This window comes from Erpetoichthys calabaricus, chromosome 2, assembly GCF_900747795.2.
Source record: "Erpetoichthys calabaricus chromosome 2, fErpCal1.3, whole genome shotgun sequence".
Classification (NCBI taxonomy): domain Eukaryota; kingdom Metazoa; phylum Chordata; class Cladistia; order Polypteriformes; family Polypteridae; genus Erpetoichthys; species Erpetoichthys calabaricus.
The window spans coordinates 224,950,848-224,975,499 of record NC_041395.2 but is presented as its reverse complement, the minus strand read 5'-3'; the positions used below and the strand labels follow the sequence as shown (position 1 = coordinate 224,975,499).

Genomic DNA, 24,652 nt, shown 5'->3' with positions numbered 1-24,652 from the left:
TTATTAGGTTTAGGTTTATTTATCATATATAGGTTAACACAGGGTCAACATACAATGAAATGTGTATGACGAGAAAAACAAGTCACTCAGCCTAGATTCAATAAGGCTAAAAAAAAAAAATTACAAGTTAAAAATAGACAAGCCATATAAAATAAAATGTGTACGTTTTAAAAGAAGTTATAGAGCAATATGAGTTGAATGAGCAGCAAGTACAAATGACAGTTATTGCACAGATAATGTTTTATAAGTACAGATGCATATTCCATAAAGTGCAGATGCATGTTCCAGTCAGTATTCAGTGTGTGCAGGTACAGTTTGTGTGTGAGTAGTGCAATGTAGATGTAATGCAATGTAGGTGTAATTAAGTGTATGTAAGTGTTCAAGTGTTGCTGTTGAGGAGGCGAATGGCCTGGTGGTAAAAACTGTTTTTAAGTCTTGTAGTCCGAGCAGCCAGACTCCTGTATCGTCTGCCAGATGGTAACAAGGAGAACAGCTGGTGTGATGGATGGCTGTGGTCCTTTATGATGCTGCTTGTTTTACGCAAGCACCGATGGAGGTAAATGTCTTCAATGGCAGGGAGACTCTTGCCCGTGATGTGCTCTGCTGCCTTCACCACTCTCTGTAGTGATTTCCGGCCGCTGGCAGAGCAGCTCTCATACCAGATGTGAATACTGTACAGCCAGTCAGCTGACTCTCGACCACACTCCTGTAAAAGTTTGAGGTGATGTTGGCATTCACGCCAAACTTCCTCGGCCTCCTCAGGAAGTAGAGCCGCTGGCGAGCTTTCTTAACCACGGTGTCTATGTGAAGGGTCCACGAGAGATCCTCGGTGATGTTTACTCCGAGGAACTTGAAGCTGTTAACCCTTTCAACTTCTACGCCGCTGATGTAGATGGCCTGGTGTTCTCTGCCTTGCTGTTTCCGATAGTCCACGATCATCTCCTTGGTTTTGCTGACGTTAAGAGACAAGGTGTTATCCAGGCACCAATTACTCAATGCCAGCACCTCCTCTAGACTTCAGTTTTAACGTTTGCAGTGAACCATGTCAGGCATATGTCTCGGTTATTCAAACACCCCAACCAGTTATATGCCATTTGCTATAATTTGGAAAATCAGTGTTAATGTTCGTGATGCGCCATCTTCTGGAATGACAGAGGCATAGTAACCAGATGGGCAACCAGACAGACATACAGACAAGTATGCCTTTTTTTAAGATGGATGCTATTTATTTATTTTTGTCTAATTTAAATTTAATTTTCATTTCTTGTATCTTTTTTTGGCATCTTGCAAAGCACGTAGTGCTACCTCCTGTGTATGAAAATGCTCCTTAGAAATGTTGCTAACTAGTTCATGGTCTCAGCCCATTCGACCAGCATCAAATGTAAAAGCCAATAGCAGTTAGAGCCTTCTTCTTCGAAACGTTAGCAGAACCAATTCAAGCTGTGCCATTTGATGCAAGAACAGAACAATTTAGAGGCGAAAGTCAGCTTAAACTGAAGAAAATTTAAACAAGCTGAGAACTGTCAAACTTCGCTTGTATAGGAATCAGATGGCTGTATGTGGTAAAAGCTGTTCAGCCGGGCGCCATTCTATAAATTTACCAGGAAAACACGCTGATGTACATTTATCATTTATATGAGGAAAAATACATGCCTATATATACTAATAAAATAATTACTGCGCTGACATTATATGAGGAAAAAATACATGCCTATATATTTTAATAAAATAATAACTACTGCGCTGACAATAAGCAGGCCTTACAGTGATCAGGAACTGATTGTTCATCGTTTGAAGTTTCTTCAGGGAAGGCGATTACTAAAGGACCTGATCGTCATGGAGACAACATGGTGGATCAGCTTCCTGACCGCACAGTTAAGCTACGTATAGTTTCTTTCTGTCCGCTATGAAGATGTGATCAGTGGAGAACCATGCCGGTTTGTTTCATTTTTATTTAATTTTATTTTGTTCTGTCTTATTTTATTAGTGATTAAAGAGTGTTATCAGTCACACAGTAGCGTGCATTATTGCATTAGAACATGTGCGCAAAACCGGACTGACATTACCAGAAAAAAATCATTCCAGTGTAGTTTTTATGAACTTCACTTTTATGAAAAACAGCCAGTTGGTTACCTCATGTGTTGCCTGACTGACATGCCATGTTGAACTGCCCAAACTCACTTACTGAGTAGCAACATTTTTTTTACCCCATCCACACACTAGTTCTGTGACATTCTGCTGCTTTGCACAAAGGGTTCTGCTACTCCTTAAAGTGGCTAAATTGCACCGCAACTTATGCATTTTACACCAAAAAAATGGGGGGGGGGGGGGGGGGGGGGGGCTGTTGGATGCTGTCTTTGTATATTTATCAAATATTTAATTATAAAAAATATTTTATGTACACGCATAACTTTACGTGTGTCCGTTTACCTTGTTATTTTGCTTAAAAAATATTTTTTTTTACTAAAAGTTGGCAGCACTGAAGTGAGTACTTGTATTTGAGGGCAAGTACCATTTTACATCCTGTTGACCACTTATCTTTCCTATGCAGGGATGTGTGTAGCATTATGGTGACTTTGTAAAGTCTGCCGCAGCTGCAATGCGTACATTATAATTTGACCCTCCAAAGTGAAGTTTAAACCGTCATTGTATTTTCTAGTGTGATTAAACTCAACGGTATGTTTACATATTGTGACTTGGTTGTCAATATTATATTGAATAATCTTTCACTTTTACTCTAGTGATGGAACTGTTTGGAAGACCCACAATTGCAGAAGACTCTGTCCAATATCAGCTATTTTTAATAGCAGCTGAACCTGCAGAGCCTGAGGAAAGGAGGACTATTCTGCAGCATTATGTTGAATGGATTCTGGCTCGATTTGCGCCACTTTTAGTTCAGTATATTTGGCAATATCAGCCTTTTAACATTAGCTACGTTCCAGAGAAAGGTGATTTTTTTTTTTTGTATTGTATTTTCAAGAAATGAAGTGTTCAGTATTTTGGTGAAGACTGTACTATCATTTTGTTGCTTTTTATGTTTTTTATATTGTGTACATAGCATAATAATCCATAATGACAGGGCAGTGCTCAGCAAAGCTTTCTTAAAGCTTCACAAGACTGTGTTTGGTTTATGGTCCAGTCACTGTTTGTGTATATATATATATTTTGCAGATTCTCCCCATATCCCTAGAAACTTGGAAACATGCAGGTTAGGTTGTGGCCGCAATGTAGGTGCATGCATAAGTGTGCCCTGCAAAAGACAGACAGTCTGGTCTGGTCATTGTTGATTTCTGCCCTGCACTCTGTCCTCTGGGAATGACTAATTTTCCTACAAGAGAGCTAGAAGTGTGCTCAGGAAATTAATGAATGATTTTTGAATTAATCAGTTTGTAAAATAACTCGCATATTTTAACAGGCATCCTATTAGATTCCCTTTAATTGGGACAGTTGTGTGATATCCTCCGGGTGAGGCTAGACGATATATATTTTAATAGTGATCATCAGAAATTTGCAACAAGAAGTATACCAAATCTTAGAAAGGGGTAAATTGTGACAGTTGGAATCTTTTCAGTTTAAGGTTTTAAATCTCAACTGATCACTCTAAATATTTTGTTTAACCCAGCCAATGCTCAGCAAATAGGCAGGGTGACCTTAAAGCTAATTCCCTTGCACAGCAGCACTCTGACTTGCATTGTAAATTTCCCTGTTCCACAATGGGAGGCATGATTAACATTGCTGTCCCTTGGATCCAGAATTATGATGTGCAGCCGAAAGAAGAAGATGAAGTCTGATTTTTATACTGAGTGATAACCAGTTTGCTAGAATGGGCACATTACATATAAAAACACTGTTGAGCACTAGTGGACTGTTTGTCATTCCATATCAGGCAGGTTTCAAAACCTATTAAGAATGGGAGGCCGGACTGATACACAGAATACAAGTTCACAGAAGCTGTATAATGTAATTGTGAGTCAGAATACTCTAAACAAATTTGGTTTTTGTATTACAAAAAACTTTAGAAGAACTGTTAGATTTATTCAAGGACTGCTCAATATGAACTTTGAGGAGAAACCAGATGTCTCCTTGTAACTTTTATTCCTTCAGCGTTAGTGGAATAGGAATTGAAAGCTACTATCCATTAGATAGCTTGTTCACTTCAAAATATTTCTTGCCTTCGGCTATGCATCAAATATTGCAAATCTTTGAATGTCCAGTATCAGTATCATTGACATTCAGTAGACTTTTGAAGAATTTACATTTACAAAAGTTAATGATTTTATATTTGCATTTTAAACAAAATTTTGCACATCTGATGGTAAATAATTTATTTTCAGAGGATGTACCAGCACATATTGGAGGCTCTACAAACTTTGGTGATAATGTAGAAGATGAATGGTTCATTGTATACCTGGTGCAAGAGATCACAAAAGAATTTCCCAAGCTTGTGGCAAAGTATGATTTTTTTAAAATATTTTTTCACAGAGTTAGCTCAGTCACCTGATTTACTGTATTTCACCTATAATGTATTTTCAATGCTCATTTTATAGGGTACATATCTTTATAAGTGTCATTATTTCTGCTAAATGTGCTGAGGCATGAACAGAACTGGAATAATTGGAATACTAGTTCACTTTATGGTACAGTCTAACATAGAGATATCAAGCTCTGCAATTTTTAAAACGACACATCTGGACTGTGGCACAATATAGAAATGATGGAAAGGAAAAGAAGGATACCCCAGCCCAGAACCATTGTAACTTATTAATAAATTAATTAATTCATCTGTATAGAGGCAATAGACATCATTTACGAAGTGAGGTTACTTTCAAATTAGTGTGTTAATATAAGATTAGCTCTTTGTAGATCTCCCAAAATATATTTATTGTGAACATTAAATAAATAAAAATAAATATGAATATATGACAGTACACATTTTTGTTAATTTTAAAATACATTGTTCGGTTCTGTAAGTTGCATTGCTGAATCAAGTATGTAAACATTTAATTGAAAGTATAAATAATTCTGGGTTTTTTTCTCTTTTTGTTTAAAGCACTTCAACCTCTATACCTTGTTATCATGGCAAAAATATTTGGCTTTAAGAAAATTGATTTGGTTTGTAGTAGGGCTTAGCGATATATTGAAATATTTTTGGATGATTTGCAATTTATTTAAATATTTCAACATAGAAATCATGTTCAGCTTTTCTTGAGAAATTTATCACATTTTGCAAATTGGAAATACAGTTATATCATTCTTAAGTGTACAAGAACTTATATATTTTCAATGAGGAAAGGTGGGGACAAAATCTTTCTGTACAGATGTTCCTGTACATATCTTTTTTTTTTTTTTTTGCAGCCCTCGCTGCTCCATTAGACTTTTAAACTGTTATAAGAGGTATGGTATTTTTTAAATAAAATTTTTATGGTAAAAAAAAAAAATTGACTTGACAGATGTTAAATTTATCCTTCATTCTCTAAGTATTGTGCAGAATCTACAAGGTGAATAATATGTTTGTTTATATTAAAACATATGAAGTGTGTGTGTGTTTATTCAACTTTTGTTGAATACTTTCAAACTCTCTGTCTGCATAAAAGCAGTGTTAGAACAAACTGTTTTGCTACACTCCCTGAAGCATTATTTGGGCAATATTGCATTGTGTAGTGCTATTGTAATGGAGAGAAAAGGAAAATTAACAAAGGAAGTCAGACAGACCATTATAACCCTTGAAAGTGTAGGTCTTTCCTTTACAATTTTTTTAAAGAAAGCTGAGGTGTCAGCAAGTACAGTTGCCTACACCATTAAAAGAAACTTGCAAACTGGAAAAAACTCTGACAGGAACAGCTTTGTTAGACCAAACCCATAACAGAATCCGATGACAAATTCCTGAGAGTCATTAGCTTGCATGATAGGCGCCTCACAGGTCAATGGTGGAAGTAAGCAAGTGTCACTTTCAACTGTGAAGAGAAGGCTTCAAGATGCAGGTTTGACAGGCTCAGTGGCAGTAGGAAAGATATTGCATTATTACGTCACTACATAAAAAACAAAATCACTGTTTGCTATATTTAATCTGTGTGCTCTTAACTTTGCTTGTTTAAGTGGCATTTTGCAGACTTACAATACTCTTTAAAAAATTTAGATGAATTACAGTGTAGAAACTGTTGCCCCCCTTTATTAACTCTTTATGAAATTACAATGACTCAATAAAGTATTCTTTGTTACCTGTTCAGAAAAAATATATTTGCCTTTCTGACATATTTTTTTCTTTATTGCCTTTGTCTTCCAACTTTAACTTTTAGTGTGTTGTCCATTTATAGTGTCATTGGAAAAACTATATTTGTTAATTATGAAGAATCTCATACACGTTATCTGCATGAAATTATGGTTTATTATACATGAACTTGTACATGTTTGTATAAGGTGACCTACAGTAATTTCATTAACATGATTTTGAAAATTTTACTGTATGCTTACTTGTAAATCCATTATAATAAATGACCCCATATTTTTTAAGGAGTGTTTTTACACTAGGTTGTTCATCCTTCATTTAGAAATCAAGATTTCAGACTTCTACAGTTTTTAATATGCACTGAAATATTTCTTGGTTTTTTTTTTTTTTTTTTTTTATGCAGAGAAATGTAACAAGACTAACATTTAATTGTTCCTCTCAATGTACCAGACTGATGTTTCACTTATTTTTAAAATTTTGTTGCAGAATAGAAGACAATGATGGGGAGTTCCTTTTGATCGAAGCAGCTGAATATCTACCTAAATGGCTGAATCCAGAGAGTAGTAACAACCGGGTAAGCCTGCATTTGCCCATGTTTTTTTGAACTAGATTTGTCAACTTGCATTAAATGTAAAGATAAAATAATTTGACTTTGTACTGCATGTTAAAGCTGTTTTCTCAATAATAAGCAGTCTCATTTTAATTTTATTCTTCTTTTATATGTACAAAATTGAAATAATTTACAATTATGTTCTTGGGAAAATTGGCATATGGTTCTTCTGTATTTTTGTAATCTGGGTGTGTTTGTCTTATTCTTTGACTGCTTCAGTTACCTGAGTTTTTTGCAGTTATATTTTAAAGAAGAAAATTGATATTCACTCTGTCAGCTTACTAGTTATGGAGAGCAATGATCTGTAACTCATCAAAAGCAGTGTGTATAACTGTTGTGACATTTCATACCTTTATTTATTTCTTTATTATTGTTTAGCTGTTTTGTTGCTCCAGCTAGCTTTTCAACAGTATGCTGAGAGTAACTAATATCAATGCCAGACAATCTTTAAGTCTGAATAAGAGTAAAGAATAAGTGAGCTGTGGTTCTAATAAGACTGGTTTGACATTCTTTTGATACGATAGAATTTCTGATTTAAGTTATCAACCAAAATATGGAGAAAGCAGACGAAACAACTATTTGTTTTGCCACTTAATCGGTAATCTTAACTTGGACCACAGTTCCAGTGTAGAGTCCTGTATGGTTTTTGTACTGGACTTGTAAAAACCCTTGCGACCGATAAATGCCATAAGGCTTTAACCCCACTGTTCAAATTATAATTTTCATTGGACTCATGGCATTAATCAACTGTTGTCTCAATAGTGTTAATTTCATTTTTTTCTGCATGTACTAAGGTAAATTTAGAATTCCAGATTAAGACAAATCATAATACAACTTGTTAAATTTATTCTTGTTTTTTCAGGTGTTTATTTTTCAGGGTGAATTACATATAATTCCAGTTCCTAAAACTGAAGATGAAAGATTGTGGCTATCTGAAGGAAATCCTTCAATCCTTCAGGCACTGAAAATTATTGCCAGTCATTCAGAAGAATGTCTTGCAACAGAAACTATCCGCAGTTCAGTGGCCAGACGGATTGCAGGGTAAGGAAGTAAAATCTTTTTTTTTTTTCTTTTCTTTTAACTTTTATTCTAGCCCCGAGATCTCCTCAAAGTCATGTCAAATTATTATCCTTATTACTTTAAATTATAAATACTATACAGTGAAAAATGTTAGGATACATAAGGATATTCTTTTTAAATACTATATAATATTAGAGTAATTACAAAAAGCGTGAGATGGCTAGAACCACACAAGTTTACTTCCTAAACCTCTCCACACCTACAGGCACTCTAGCTATTCCATGTATTTGTTAAACTCCACCAACAGCACAGTGTTTGAAAGTTGGGGTATTTATGAGCTAAAGCATGAAACAGTTTAGATCACTGGCCACATTAAACCAGACAAAATAAAATGAAAATGATGTCTTAACTGTGAAGTTCTTGTTTAACACCACTGACAGTAAATGGGCTTCTGAGCTGACCACCTCTATATTTCTGATCATGGTGCAGTCACCCACTCATAAATTCTTTAATTTTCTTACATATTACTATCCCTTGTTGGAGTAATTTAAACTCTTTTCCACCTAGTTTGCACCTCCCAACCTTTATGTTTTTTGAAGAAATTTTCCCATTCTCTCTTTTCATCAGTGTCTCAAGCTTAGGGGGTTAAGTTAGAACAGCAGGGGGAACCTGCCCATTACTTAGTGAGATCATATGATTGGACGGGTGCCAGAGGATGCAGTGTATTCCAGTTATGGTACATCTCTTGCTTGCTCAGCTTCAAAGTTTATAGCATGATAGAAAAAGTGATGCCCAAAGGAACTGTCCTAGTAGACCCGATGGTCAGGTTATCCCTGGTAATTTGACAAACTAGGTGTGATGCTGCTGCAGTTTAACTAATAATTAAGTGTATTAGATGGAAACCATAAATTCTGGTTACCATGTAGACAGTTCTAGAAATGTCTAAGCTATCGCACTTTGAAATCGTTGTTAAGTAACAACAAACCTTAAATAATTAAGCGGTGGAAGATCCAAAAATTTGGACACGAGTGTCAGTAGGCTTTGCATCCAAGGAACCAAGTTACCCAAACTCTTCTATAACATTTCAGCATTTACCACTCTCATGCTTATCTTTCTGATCATAAAATAGGTCATTATTATAGCAATTAATGAGAAGAATTCATAAGTAATTGCAGAATTATGGTATTTAAGGGTTCCTCTAGAGTGTCTCTTTCTCTTGCATGATTTTGCTCAAAAAATAATCGGCACTTTGTCATCTCATAACAGACAAGTTTCGAGTATTCTTCCATCCAGCCGTTTTAGCTCTAGACCGACTTCGACAATCTAACACACAGAGACAGACACAAACCCATCATTGAGATATTGATGTTTTCGGTATCGGGGGATCCTAAAATGTTGAGATCCGTTGAAAACCGGAGATCAAAATTTTTGATGAATAGATTATTGTGGGGAAGGACGTAAAGCAAAAACATGTCTTCGTCTTAAGATCATTATTTAAGGTTCACTTACTTAAGGGACAGAATTAGATGCAATGGTGGCAAAAACAACTTGTGATTTGTGAGTGGCCCTTTCCTGACCAAGGAGGGGAACTGCCATGTGGCCTGTGTTGCCTGGATATTTATCACCCCCGTGTCCCTAAATTGGAATGACTGCATTTAAAAAAAGTAAGGATGACTTTTTATTTGTATTCTTAAAAACATTTGCATTATTAACTTCAACAATCTCCTTTAGTGAGCTTTCACTTTTTTCCTGTTTTAAAATTGTCTTATTTTAAGTAATTGTTAAGTGTCAATTTAGACAAATAAATTAATTGGATTGTTAAGCTTTGTTGGGCAGAATGGCCTTTATTCACCAAAATTGTTTGTGTTTTGATATATACAATTGGGTTATTCTGAATTGAATATTTGCTTAAACTGCCCCTACTACTACTCTAATTAGCAGGCATACAATATCATTAATTAGAATTAAGAATAATTTCAAATAATATCGAAAGCAAATTACATTAATACAATTTTAAGTGGATTTGTTATTTTTAAGACTGATGCATTACCCTGATTTAAAATTTTAGATACCCACAGAAGATCCAGTCCAACTTTCATCATGCTCACTGCTACTTACCGGCAGGTATTGTTTCTGTTCTCAAGATCCGCCCTGACCTTGTTGCTTCAGCTATAACTGCCTTCTACCTGAGAGATCCAATAGATCTTGAAGCCTGTCGTACTTTCAGATTCTTTACTCCTGAAACACGTGTGATGGCTATGGTAAGTGATTAATATAAACTAAAAGCAAAGAAAACTTCAGTTTTTTTCTATAGTCAATCTGTTATAGGAAGGCCAATGAGTACCTTTGTTTTTTGTATTCTTTCTTAGCAGAGCAAGAGCTATTATAGTTAAACAGCTAGGGCAAGAGCTGGACCCGTTTAAAGTGAATTGTATTATATTGCTGATGAATTGCATTTCTATATACATGTATGGTATACAGTATATATACTAATTTAGTCATTACTACCAGTGATTTTTAAATTGTCTTTGAGTCAAATAAATTGATGTGGTTGTTATCAGTTTTGTCAGAATTTAATTATGTGGGTTTGAGAATATTTGTTTAAACTTGTTTATATGTTTGTTTAAAGTTCTGTAAAGTAAATATTACCTATTCAATCAAAAATGCCCATCCATGTTACACATTGAATGTACAACTCTATATATTTTTAGTTTAACTCATTCTCTGTACTGAAACATTCCAGTTCTCTGCTTATGTATATATAAATGAAAGCCAATAGTTAAAAATGGGTATTTGTATGTAAATTAAACCTGCACAGAGGATTGAATCATCTTAAATAGGTTTACTTTGAAGCACGCTGCTGTCTTTGTACCTTTTATTAATGTTTAATTCCACCGTTTGTGGTTTGTTTCAGGTGACATTTACTAAGTGTCTTTATGCACAATTGCAGCAGCAGAGGTTCATCCCAGATAAACGAAGTGGCTTCACGTTGCTTCCACGTTCACACCCTAAGTTTAAATCCCATGAACTTGGAATGAAATTGGTAAGATTAAAACGTTAGTGATGCTTAATGTTTTATTTACTTTAAAGAGCTATATGCAAGTACAGGTATTGATCCACAGTTTTGAGCAAAAAAAAAAAAAAGAGAGACCTGTTAATTCTAAAACATCTTCCAGACATACATTGCTGCTTTATTAGACTGAAGGAAATATATAGAAAATACACAAAAATGTAATTCCTGGAAATACATGATTGATACCATGCCTGGAAATGTATAAGAAAACATGTAGATGATTCGTTAGTATTTTGTTGTTTAATAAAACAAAATTGTATTTGTTTTGGGAAGAATGTTATTCTTACTACATTGCATCACCCATATAACATAATGCCTATTATGAAACGTGATGATGACAGCCTCCTGTTAAGGTGATGCTTTTCAGGAGTGGGACACTTTTCATGATAGAATAAAGTCAATTATTTGAGGAAAACTTATTTCACGTTACAAAAGACAGCAATAAAGATTTTACGAAGCAATGACACTAAGAATTTAGTAAAATCAAAACTGGAGTGTCTTCACAATAAGATGGCAGATGATATGGAGTGCCCAAGCCAAAACCCAGCATTTAGTCTGATTAAATACCAGTTCAAATTTAGAAGTTTATGACTGCTCACCAGCACAAATCGGGGGGGGGGAGTGGACAGACATCTCCAGATACACGTGTGCTCAACGTATGCAGACATGATGTTTAGGTTTTTACTATTTTTGGTATAAACTGTGATTTTTTTTGGGGGGGGAATGTTTATTTTTGTCTGTTGATTGAATGTTTATTATTCATTGTACGCACATATAAACTGTGTATGTATCTTTGTGTGTATATCTATCATTCCATCCTTCCTGTTATTGCATTTTCTCACTCAGGCACATGGATTTGAGATACTTTGTTCCAAATGTGTAAGGGGAACGTCTGAGAGTAGCACACCTATTAGTAATAATCACCTTTGGAAAGGATTTTTAGATAGCCTGAAGAAAAATGACTATTTTAAAGTAAGTGTGTTTTTCATCATTTTTGACAACTATGAAATCGTTAAAATCTGCTACATTTGTCAGTGGAAATTAGTTACTTATCTTCATTAAATTCTTTTCCATAGGGACAACTTGAAGGATCTGAAAAGTTTCAAGAACTAATTAGAAAAGCTGAAGTTTTCTTCCAGCAGTTTATATCTAAACCACACAAGTAAGAAAAAATATCTTCCTCCACTTAGACCCCATTTCATTTTTTTTACTTAACTGATTTCATAAAACCTGCAGAGTGTTCAGTAATATTTTATAAACAGAAATTTTAGGTAGATGCTCCTTCCCTTCTTCATATTGTAATTTGTCTTCAAAAAGCAGGACCTCTACAACAATCAGTATTTTTTTCCTATTTTTTTAATAATCTGTGAAGGTCCTTCACTGTTTTAAATTTTCTGTCATTTATCAACTTGAATGTACCATGTGTGAATGTTTTTGAACACTGTCATTTATTTTTTTTTTAATTCAGTCCTGCTTTAAAAGGTAAAATTTGAGTTTCTGGATTTTCTTTCCAATAAGTGTCAAATTCAGTGTTCTATTTTGTACTGAAAATGCCAATATTTGTTTATACAGTACCTATTTTTCATTGCATTCTTGTTTGTTTTCTAAATTGTTTTGTTGCAGTGCTTTCTGTTAAATAATTTAGACTGGTATTTGCTTTTTGGTTTATTCCAAACATTTATAAATGTATCCTTAATTTCCCCATGTATTTATGTATAAATCTTGTTGGAATTAGAATTTATTTAAAAAAAAAATTAGAATAAAGCATGGTTAGATGACATCTTGCCATTACGCTCTTCCAGTGTCTCTAAATATCTGCAGGCTGACCGCATTAATTTAAATTTATGCAAAAAGTCTACCCATAGTTTCATATGCTCTTATTTTCAGTGTTCTGTCTCCCGGAGAAGAAATACTGCAGTTACTGGAGAGTAACCCCTACAACATAGAGGAAATGAGAACTAATCAATCACATCTTCCAGCTGAAGACAGTGAGTAACAAAACAGTTTCCTATGTAACGCTAACCACCCAGTATCAGGAGAACAGTATAGATTGTGACCAGTAGGAGGCATAACAGCGCCCCAAAACCCTTTCACCATCTCACAAACACAAGTCCTGAGTTCAAATAAATGACTTATTCATATACTGTAAATGCCCTTAAGCAGGTTTCTTATATCATTCTCAACACCAATACAGGCTTGATTATCTTCTATTTTTTTCCTCTCCCTCTCTCTTTCTTCTTCCATTCCTCCCAGGTAAACTTTGTTCACTTCTACCCGACTGCAGCTCATTAGGGTGAGGGAGAGTGGCTCCTTTTATTTAAGACCTGGGAGTATTTCCAGTGCCAGAACATTACCCACAGGAATCACTTCTAGGTTAGGTGGAAACCCCACAAAGTAGGAATTGGTAATCCCTGTAGCATCTCCTGGTGCCACCTACAGAACTCAACAGAGCTGTCCCCTACAGTTCCTAGCATACCCTGCAGATGTCCGTATAGGTACCATAGCCCAAGAGTACTGCCATCTAATGAGTCAGGGGAGCAAATAGTCCAGGCAGGTTTCCTTCCTTTTTTTCCCACTATACTGTCTTCCTGGGTAAGGATCTTCAGTCAAGCCCAGCCGGGACCCCAGCATATCCTCTGCTGTTCATGTCCTGGCTGCGGCAGGGAACCCCCTGCCTTTCTACTTGCCTTTGACTACTGGCAAGGTAAGGAACCTTAAACTTTCTTGGCAGGGATGCCAGCCCATTCTTACTGGCCATTACAAGATTAAGTAGTTAACTAGGCATTAATATCAGTAAGGTAAAGCTTTTTCCAATATTTAATGTCCAAAAAGGACAGTTTACCCATTTGACGTTCTTTCATCTAAATTGCTCATCAACAGGTGACAGCTGGTTGGAAATATCGCCTGAAGAGCTGGATAGACTTCTAGAGCAGGCCTCATGTTCATCTGCTCAAAGACCAGTGGTACAAGCAGGACTAGAGGATGATGAGGTGGCTGAAGCTTACAGCCTATCTGCCATCCCACAGAGCATGAAGGCCTTCATTAACAAGATGTCTACTCATGAGGGGGCTGAAGTGCCCTGGTATGTAGAACTGAGAAAAAAAAAGTTCATACAATATAGTTGTGTCAGAAAGTGTTTTAATCTACTGGGTTTGAAGCATTACAGAATTTCTGCCAAATATGTCAGGGAGCGTAAGAAAAGTAAATTTTTCACCACCAAGAAAGGCCTGTACTTAACTTGGATACCAGTCTTCTCAATCTGTTAATAAGAAATAAGGAAACTGTAAAGAAATTAAAACTATCACTTATTAAACTACACAAGTAAACAGAAGCCAGTTTATATAATTTATATTCTGCAGCGTTTTCACTTCCTCAAACTTAAATGAAACTTCTGATTAATTAACGAGGAGAAAACCTGCCAGATTATAATCTTTCTCTTTCTGTAGCCCACCTTATTGATCACCTTAAGTAAACTTGTCATACTGGTGAGTCATGCTCATAGTTAATCTGTTTGATTGTTTTCTATTAACTGTACTAGCAGTATATACCATACCCTGTAGATACTCGCGTATTAGTCGATCTCTCAGATAAGTCGAGTGTATTGTTTAAGCCGAAAATTAAGAAATTTGTTATGACCCGTGTATAAGTCGAGAGTAAAACTTGACAGCATTCAGAGATAGAGGGCGACAATCAGCTGTTAATGGCAACAAAACTCACTGTCACGTCACAGGCATTCCCTCTGTGCTTGGAGAAATGCTAGACTCGTTGACTCGGCAACTAATCCTTGCGTGTGTGTGAGTTACAAAATGTAAACAAATGTAAATAAAGGCAAGATGGCATTGATATGTCACAAGGGAGCGAAGCGAGTGCAGAAAAGAAAACACTCGGAAGACGATGTTTTGCACATTATTGCTGAGTCAGACTCTGATTGTTCAGAATCGGATTTTATTGACAGTGATCAGGAATCGAGCAAGAGAGTGAGAAGCCGGCATCAGCTGATAGAACACTAGCCGATGCCGCACCAGCTGATCGGCTGCCTGGTGAACGCATTCGCACAGCCGATGCACCTACGGTAAGTTTCGCGTGGGAGGAATACCCAGACATTGATCCGTGGGAGCCGAACTGGCTACCGGACTTCACAAGACAGCATGGCTTGCTGTTGGACATGACAGATCACCCGCTGCTGGACTACTTCAGGCTGCTCTCTCCTGATGCTGCTTTTCAGCTACTGTCAGACAAGACAAACAGGTAGGCAGAGAAATTTTTTTGAATCGCGGGCTGCGCTTGCATCGCATTGATAGCGTGCGTTGCCTTGGTTCTTTTGATTCCAAATCTGGTTGCACGTGTTAGCTAATGGTATGTTTGTTATCCAAAACCTGCAAAAGCTAATGCTCAAATTCAAGTATTTCACAGTTTAAAGAATTATTTAATGAAATTAGAAAAAAACTAGCTAATTAGCAATAGTATTGCTGGCTTATAATTATTTCAAAGACCATGGGAAATGGCAGATGACCAGTGACTTACCACCATGAAGCGTTGAGTGTACGATGTCATTACCCAAATTCTATGGACAATTGTGTTGCTCCGCAGATAAGTCAACCCTGTTTTTTTGAATGAATTTTAAGGCATAAATTTTTCCACTTATACGCGAGTATCTACGATACTTAAAACGGATATGAAATAAAATATGTGTTCATGTTTGCATTTATAATGGCTAGTGCAGATAAATTGTCCTCTTAATTTTTTTTTTTTTTGACTTTTGTGACAAGTACAATGCATTTACTAGAGTGAAACTTAAGAACGTAACAAAATGTTTAAACAAGACTACACCATTTATTCTGTATAGCTGCTGTAGTAACATATAGGTATGTTTTCCCATTATTCATTTTTTGCACTTTGGGGGTCTCCATTTCAAATATTTGATTTGGATTTAAGTTATAGGTTTCAACAACGAGTCTGTGATTTATTATTTAACTGAAAAAATTTTGTTATGTTAGTGTTATTAATGCTGTTGAGAATTCATAAGAATTATGTTATGTCCCTAAAGAGGCTTCTCTGTTGTCGTTTATTAAGGATTAATTCCTTTAGTCTTATGGATTAGGCAATTGTTTCTACTTGTAGCGCAAACACACTCCTGGTTGCTTCCACTGTCCTCTTTGTAATATGGTAACCACTGTCCTACACAGAATATTCCGCATGCAATTTCAGAAATTCATTGTGGTGTCTGAATCTAATGTCTCTTGATGCAACCAGGATCCTATCCTACTGTTTACTGTACATGTTCTACACTGTAGTGTGTTGCAATTCCTTAAAGAATAGCTCACAGTTTTCAATGTCAAAGTAAAATAAAACATTTGTTATCTAGTAATCAAGATAATGAGACCTACTGAGAGAGAACTTCTACACAGTTAAGAGTAAATTTTATTATATATTTTAACTTACATAATCTAATATTATAGAATGGAGACACAGCAAACAGTTTTCTATTAAATGCCCTAATTAGCTTCATTGGTGCTTCTTACGTTAGGATAACACTCTAAACATCACTGTACTTGAAGTATGTATGATTTGATTTCACTGTATAAGTTTTGGGGCTTTCCAGATGTGCTTAATCTCACTTAATTATAAACCTCCTGGTCCATCCTCTGATTCTTATTAACAACAGTAATTCCTGCCCCCTTTAATTAATACATTCAATCTGATACCCCCTGCAAGTTTCACGTATATTAGCAGACATCATTTTCCTGTACAAAGAAACTGTCTCACTATATTCTACAAGGGCATTGGCACCTACTTCTTAGCTACTTCTTTTAACCAAGCAGTCTGCCTTCAGAAGATTTTGAGTTGTTTTTTTTTTTTTTCTGCAAACAACGTAATGTCAGTTTTATGAGAGCAGCTTCGTGAATGAACAGTAGAAATGTTTACATGCCCATATGAATATTGTTGCCACTCTAAATCTTGATTTCTGGCTCTCAGATTTAATCAATTTTACACTAAGGATTAATGTTGGAGTTAATTTCGAAAACATTAAAAATCTTGATATTCCCACACTGCAGCCCAAGAATTTTTTTTCTCTCAATATATTTGTTTCCCAAATTTCTCTTTTAGTAGTATTTAATGTGAGAAACATATTTCAAGGGAAACATAAACATTTAGATAGATAGATAGATAGATAGATAGATAGATAGATAGATAGATAGATAGATAGATAGATAGATAGATAGATACTTTATTTACCGTACTTTTAAAATATGTGATCATTGTTATATATCTCTTTATGACTCTGCTGTCAGTATGCTATTAATTATCTGCTTGGGTCCCAGTATGGTACTGATATTCTAATTTAGATCTTTAGATTAAAAAGTTTAGGAACCCCTGGTTTAAATAATTTGGCCACTTCTGATTTGTCTTCGGTCTCCTCGGGCCCATTGTGCTGTAGTCTGTGTGCAGCCGAAATCAACATCACTGTTTCAGCATCAGGGTATGTGAACAATAGACAGGGGTCTAAGAAGTCAAAATCTAGTCCTTAGGGACCCAGGTCACTAACTTGGGCCCAGAGTAGATACTAAGCAGCTTTTATTTTTATTTATTTTTTACTGATTTAGATTTTTAAAATTTACTTTATTGTATTATTGTTGTTTTACTATTTTATGCGCTAATATTATATATAATGTGTTGGTTTATTTATAAAATGTTTTTTAAAAAATTAAAATGAAGGATTTGTATTTGTTAAATTCTCCCTGTTGATCTTATTAATTTAGATTTTACCCTAAAATATAAATTATAAATTTAACCATGTTGGGATACAGGAAGGGTGAGTTGGAGAGCCCCATGGAGTTTTTTTTCCCCTAGGGCCACCATAGTCCCTAGAATCCTGGAGTTCCTTTTTCTTGTTGATAATTATAATGCTTTCTCTTATTATGTTATAGTCTTAAATATGAGAATAATTGTGTTGTGGTGCTTTAATGTTTCATATTTCCTGTATGGTGAATAGAATTTTATTTACTTTATTAAAAATCTTTTTTTTTTCCTTTTTCTTATTGCTCTTTAGGTCATCTACCAATGAACAGATCAAACTGGATGGAAACTCAATGGCTAATGCAATTAAACAGATTCTAGGTAATTCTGTGTACAATACAAATCAGTATACTGCTGAGGGTTACAGTGGCAGCATGCTACACTGAACTTAAGAGGATCGTTACATTTTTTTAAATATTTCTTATTCTATTAATTTAAAATTTTCTGTGTTATGTATTACATTAATACTATTTACAGTGTGCTCTGGAACATTTCCAGGATGATCTTAGGAAATAAAAAGCTATGAAATGTCTAATATGGTTGAATAAGAGTACAGACAAGCTATAGCATTTTAATAGTAGTAGTAATGTTATCAATTGTGCCTACATTAATACCAAGAATTGGCTGAAAAAAAAATAATATAGGGTGCACTCTGGGTCCCCTGGAGGTGGTAGCATAGGAGAAAATTAAACTAAAACTGAGTGCCATTATGAAAAATACTGCACATCCTCTCTCTGACACAATAACACAAAACTTTCGACCAAGAAATTATTCAGCAGAAGTGTGTCAAGAAACACCACTGGGGCTCCTTTATACCAACAGCAGTATGTCTGCATAATGCGTCAGTGTGACAGCCAAGTCTTTCTTTTTAATTCATCTTGTTTTATAGTCATTCTGGTGTGTGTTCAGACCATAGTGTGTCTGCGTGTCTATCTATCTAAAGTGCTTCTGCAAAAAGCCAGATTTCCCTCTGGGGACAAATAAAAATAAACTTCTATGTATAGGTTCTACCCATAGCATGTAATAGCAGTAGTAGAGTTGTCAATCGTGCCTACATTAACACTAAGAATTGACTGGCGAGAAAAAAAATTGTTGCCATTGTTGCAAGCTGTAGACATTTCAGCATTTCTGGAACCGAGTTTGGTACCCTTCTGGTAGGTTATGCATTTTAGTCTCGTCATTAAAAATGGAAAACATGTTTTCATAAATTAAAAATTTAGATGTATTACCTCAATTTAATTATGTACTAACTTTACCAACAATAAACATTTTTCAGAAATCCTTTTCATATTGCCAGCGTGTAGGCATAGGAATGATTTATCTTTGCAATCTGTTGTTAAGTTTTCATTAGCTAATTGTAATAGTTTAGTATATAGTGCTTGTACTTTTACATATTACTTGCCAAAAGGGCTTTCTGCCACCCTCAGTTTTTGTTTTGAAATAAAATGACACGATACATTCATTTGCTTTTTCCATCAATTTCATTTCATGTGCTTTTAAGGAAAATATATCCTCCCCAGGATCAAATAATAATTTCCTTAATGAGTGACTTTACCATAAATGCATGTAACCTTGATAATTAGAAATATATATAAAAAAATGCTTTTTAAAAACCACGCTTATATTAAGTTAAAAAGTGTACTAAAAAGTAAAAAATAAGTCTCTTATACGTCACTTGTAAAATAAAAGCGTAGGCGCTTTTGCTAAGATTTTATTGATTAATGAAAAGCTCCCACACTTTCATTTTACGAGTGACATATGAGAGACTTATTTTTTACTTTTTAGTACACTTTTTAACTTACTTTATAAAAACCACGCTTATATTATTTTTTTATATATATATTATTTTCAACTTTTTAGTCTTGGGTTTGTTTTGGTATAATTTTGTAATCAATATTTTAACACTTCCTTTAATATTTCTATCTGTTACTTAGCGCCAACTATTGGTGTAATCTTTAACTATTCTTCATATGAAAATGTAATTTCTTAATTAACATGGATTAATTGATCAATTAGTGAAACTGATTTTTGATTCATGTATTGTCATCGGAAGTGAGTAAGTGTGCAGAATTTCAAGTCATTTGGACAATAAGAAGTGGGTTAAATATCGATTACAAGATTTGTACCAGACAACAAACAGGTGAAGTTAAAAGAAGCGTGGTAAAAATATGAAAAAGGAAAGTATCATGGTTATTTGAGAGCACACATATTTTACAGTTGTTACATCAGGTTTTGATATAACTTGAAATCAATTTTCCTTAGCACAAAATTCATGGACCAATATGTTTCTGTAAGATGCATGTTTTTACTTTTACTCCAGATGAATCAATTCCCAAATACTATGAAGATTACTTTCAAGCATTAAGCCATTTAATTAAAACTTGCTAGCAGATGAATATGTAAGTTGTTAATTTGTAATAACACAGATGGAAGTAAAATAGTTTTACATCACGTTTTAAAGAAACAGGAGTTTCAAATTCTGGCAGTTAAAGTCTGAAATTTGTATTGTTAAAAAGGCAGTCAAACAGCAGCTCTATCCACTGTGCCATCGTGTCATTCATCATTTTGGCTAACTATATTATGCATTTTAAAGCTGGTCAAATATTTAAAAAGGTAAACTTTCGGAAACAAGTATTCTGTCTGCAGCAAGTGGAGGATATTAATAGTGGGGCCTTGTGTTTACTGGATAGTAGGAGACCTTTAACTTGACTGTTTGAATTTAGGTTGTAGATGTTATAAATATTAGACTGTTAATTCTGCTTTTTTTTTTCTTTGAAAACAGGATTTTCTAGCAGAGGGGAAGATGAACTGGATTCAGATGATTTTGAGGATGAAGATGATGAAGATCTCCTGGACAGTGACGGTGATGGAGGTGCTGATCTTGGCCCCGTTAGTATGGATGCAAATGCTGTGGGTAATCTCAAGGTGTACATGGATGAGATGGATCGAGAGCTGGCTGGAACTAACATTGCAAAGAGTTTCACAACTCGCACGGTATGTGGGCAAAATTGTGTGAAGCATTCCTTTCACTAAGGCTATATATATGCTATCGCATGAATTGCTTTAAAACCAGATCTTTTACCCAGAACACAGTCATTTTGTAATTCCATTAATTTGGGTTGTCTTAAGTATTCTGTCTGCATACTGTTTTTTTTTTTGTTTGTTTTTTGTCTTAGTAACAGTGTTTCATGATCACTCTATACACTTTACAAGTGTGCTTTTGCTACTTGTATAATTTCCTGGTGTGATCAGAGTAGAAAATGAATGAAAACGTCATTCTAACCAGTTTTTAGGGTTACCTCAATCTCCTTTTTACACTGTAATATTTTTTGTAGTTCTATATTGTCCTTTCCTAGTTCAAACATTCAAGGGACATAATAATATGAATATCCACTTACGCATTGGTAAAATATACACAAGAGATATTGTACTGAACATCTGAATGAAAAATATTCCGTTTGGGTAAAGACCTCTCCATACCCACTGCTACAGCAATAAAATAAGTTCACAGTGTAAATCTAAGATGCAATTGGAATATAAGATATTCCTTTCAGGTTTTAGCCTCCATTTACTTTTCTCAAGTCCTGTCACTGTAAAGAAAATGTGATATTAGTTATAGATGAAGAAATATTATAAATGAAAACTGCATAATATTCTTGTGTATCCAGACTGTCTTTGCATATTAGGAATTTGACAGCATCTTGTTTTCCCATTGTCTGTGCATTCTAATCACATAATTTCATGAAAATTTCCAAAACCTGCTATATTCATTGAACAACAACAATTTGTAAAGTGTTGTGGTCTTTTTACAAGGTAAGCCTTCTTTTTGGAATGGTTTTCTGCCATACTGTATTTCGGTACACATTTGATTAATATGATGACTGGAAATTCATAATAAAGTACCAGAAATTATAACATACTCTTGTCAGCATCATTTAATCCAATTCAGGATCACAAGCGTGAGGTTTGGAGCCAATCCAGACAGGAAAGAGGTGCAAGGCAGCAAACCACCCTGGACAGGTCCCACAAATACTCATGTGCACACACACACACACACACACACAGTCACTGTGGGCCAGCTTAGAGTCACTAAATAACCAGACAGCATGAGGAAAGCTGGAGTACCTGAAGGTAAACACCTGTAGACAAGGAGAAAATGTGCAACGTTCACACAGACAGTGACCAGGTATGGAGTTCAAAACCAGGAAGCTGTCTATGAGCTAGAAAAAGTTAAGTTTGTTATTTATATATTTTTTCTCTGCATTTAATATGGTACTTTGTCTTTGTCTACAGCAGCTAATATAGCAATACTGACTTCAAAGCATGTTTACTAAAAGTAACATCAAAACTTCAGAATGTTTACAGCCATATACACAGTGAAAGTCCCCAGCCAATTCTGAGTTTTACTTGTTATAACCAGAATTCATCAGTTCATTCGTAACTAACTAGCCACTAAAAGAAGTCGACTTTGCCCTTATTGAATTAGAAAACTTGTCATATTCTAAGAAATATAGAAATATGGTGAAAAAGGTTAGCTACACAGTTTCAATTTTTCATAAAACAATTTTATGAAAAAGAAAAAAAAGCTTACACTAAAGAAACATTTTTTTTAATCATGGAAATGTTTAATGAGAATGAATACTTCTATATTAATTGAAGTATAACTTCCTTGATGAAGTTAATGATTTTCCTAGGTACCATCTTGGTGTTCAAGAAACATACTGCTCAAAACTGAGGTAGAAATTGTGTACCATGTGTTTTTTTTTAACTAGTAATAGATATTCTATAACTTTTGCAGTAAGTTAATTGTATGAAAATAATATGGGTGGTGCAGTGTTAGTGATGCTACCTTTTAACAAGGAGACCAGGGTTCAATTACATATTCTCCTCATATCTCCATGGGTTTCCTCTTGGTTTGTGCTCCAATTTCCTCACACTAGGACATGTTGGTCCCTGTGTGTGTGTGTGTGTGTGTGTGTGCGTACATGTGTGTGTGTGTTCACCATGCGATGGACTATCATCCTGTCCGGAGATTGTTCCTGGCTTATGCCCGATGCTTACTGGGTTAAGCTCAAACTTCCCCGCAACCCTGCTTAGAAAATGGATGGATGGCTAGGTGAAAATAATGCTAGAATTTGTTTTAGCTTACGTTGTGTCAAATTTTACAGACAGTATAGGTGTTTATTATTTTATATAGTGCAATATGTCTTACAATAATATTATTTCCCTTATACATCCAAGCTTTCATTTGAGTCACTTTCAGTCTGGAACAAATGTCTCTCCTAAATCTAGGCAACACAGCAGCAAACAAAAACAAGCAGATTGGTCTTATTTACTTAAAATAAGAAGAGAAATCAAAATCTGTTGATTACATAGGAGTTTGGCCCTACTATGCAGACAATTTTAAATTAATTTATAACCACAAAAACTCTTAACAAGCCAAAAAGTTGATTAGCCTCTTTCAGTGAAAAGTACTGGTGATTTTCATAATTCCAGGATAAAAACACATTGTCCTAGTGAGGACAGTTACCCAGGTACAGACACAAAAATGCAGACTTGTGAGGAGAGACAACAGATAGTTAACAACATTTCCAGTGACTATGCATCATTTCATACTGTAGTGTTAAAATGCTACATAATACTGGTTTGTACATTATTGTAAGGAATAAAGAAATATTTCCTGTTTAAAAAGAAAATTATTTTTGATGATCAACTTATTGTTCACAAATATTTAGTTGTTATAGGATCATGCTCTGGGTTCTAGGAGCACTCTAGGAAGTCTGACAGCAGTTGTCAGTGATGCCTCATAGACCCCATCTTCCTCCCGCAACCCAATGACAAGCCCATTAACTAGTGAACCTTAACTGGCCTCATATAAGTGAGCGTGGATGGGTGTGCCATGGCCAAGGTTGGTTCTTGCCCTATAACTGATGCTGTCAGGGCAGATCTTGGCCTCAGTTCTCCTGAATTGGATTAAACAGTTTAGCACAACTTTTGTGGAATACATAGAATTCACACAGCTTGAAAGGAATTTTTAAGAGATTGTTTTGTGTTTTTAACCATTTTTCAGATAATCTTTGTACTGTTATTAATTTTTAAGATCAGTATCTTAGTATCATGTCTTCTTTTCACAGACTGCTACCGGGGCATCTGTGGACATTGATGAAGATAGCAGAAACATTGATGACAGAGATCAGCAAACAAATGACGAAGCTGTTCCACTAGACCTGGACTTAAATTTGGTATCAAATTTGCTGGAATCGTTAAGTTCTCAGTCTGGACTCGCAGGACCTGTGTCAAATATTCTGCAAAGTATGGGGGTAACTCTGCCGAAAAATGTGGACAAACAGTAGCACCATTTATTCCTATTTTTATTAACAAGCTGTGGATAAATCTGTCAATGTTATACATTTACTTGGGCCACAGAATGAAGGTGGTCTATGATACTCTTGAAATCTGAAGAGGACTACTGTGACTCCTGGTGTACATAGGTCAGCACACCCACTGTACCCAGACTCCTTATAAAATGTTAACAAAAGAGCAGTGCTGCCTTTTGCTGTATTATTTTCTCTTTTTCTGTCTTATATATTTGTGATATACACATCATACAGAGCAATCCTCATCCTGATTGTGTATCTCAAATACCATATGAGGGGGATTTTACTATGTCAACATCATTGCCTCTTACAGTAACTAATGGTTCATTTCAGTTCAATATTGCTTTTAGTTCTGTGTTTTTCCTCTGTTTTTAGTAATATTAATTATGGAATCTGAAATTGAATACAAAAGGATTATATTACAACTTTGTATTTTCAATATGAAATGCCTAGTAAAAAATTTATAAATTTGTGGATGTTGATATCACTGTATGATATTTTTGTTGCCTTCGAAATTAGTTTTGTTATTCAAGGATTAATTTCACTTT

The 24,652-nt window shown here is 35.0% G+C and overlaps 1 protein-coding gene across 1 annotated transcript; it reads left to right on the top strand.

The window, feature by feature from the left end:
• Positions 1-1,778: 1,778 nt before the first annotated feature.
• On the top strand, positions 1,779-24,586 carry ecd (ecdysoneless homolog (Drosophila)). Its single transcript, XM_028795220.2, has 14 exons — positions 1,779-1,937; positions 2,742-2,948; positions 4,335-4,452; positions 6,713-6,800; positions 7,699-7,877; positions 9,925-10,117; positions 10,771-10,899; positions 11,776-11,901; positions 12,006-12,091; positions 12,817-12,917; positions 13,810-14,011; positions 17,981-18,048; positions 20,510-20,721; positions 23,862-24,586. The coding sequence occupies exons 2-14, from the start codon at positions 2,744-2,746 to the stop codon at positions 24,078-24,080; spliced, it is 1,926 nt and encodes a 641-aa protein (XP_028651053.2). The 5' UTR covers positions 1,779-1,937; positions 2,742-2,743; the 3' UTR covers positions 24,081-24,586.
• The last annotated feature ends 66 nt before the right edge of the window (positions 24,587-24,652 follow it).

What these genes read in the sequence shown, in the direction of transcription:
- ecd (XM_028795220.2), top strand. Translation starts at nt 2,744, where the DNA reads ATGGAACTGTTTGGAAGACCCACAATTGCAGAAGACTCTGTCCAATAT. An exon ending in GTGGCCAGACGGATTGCAGG is followed by an intron (nt 7,878 to 9,924) that starts GTAAGGAAGTAA and finishes TTAAAATTTTAG; the next exon opens with ATACCCACAGAAGATCCAGT. An exon ending in AGAAAAATGACTATTTTAAA is followed by an intron (nt 11,902 to 12,005) that starts GTAAGTGTGTTT and finishes TCTTTTCCATAG; the next exon opens with GGACAACTTGAAGGATCTGA.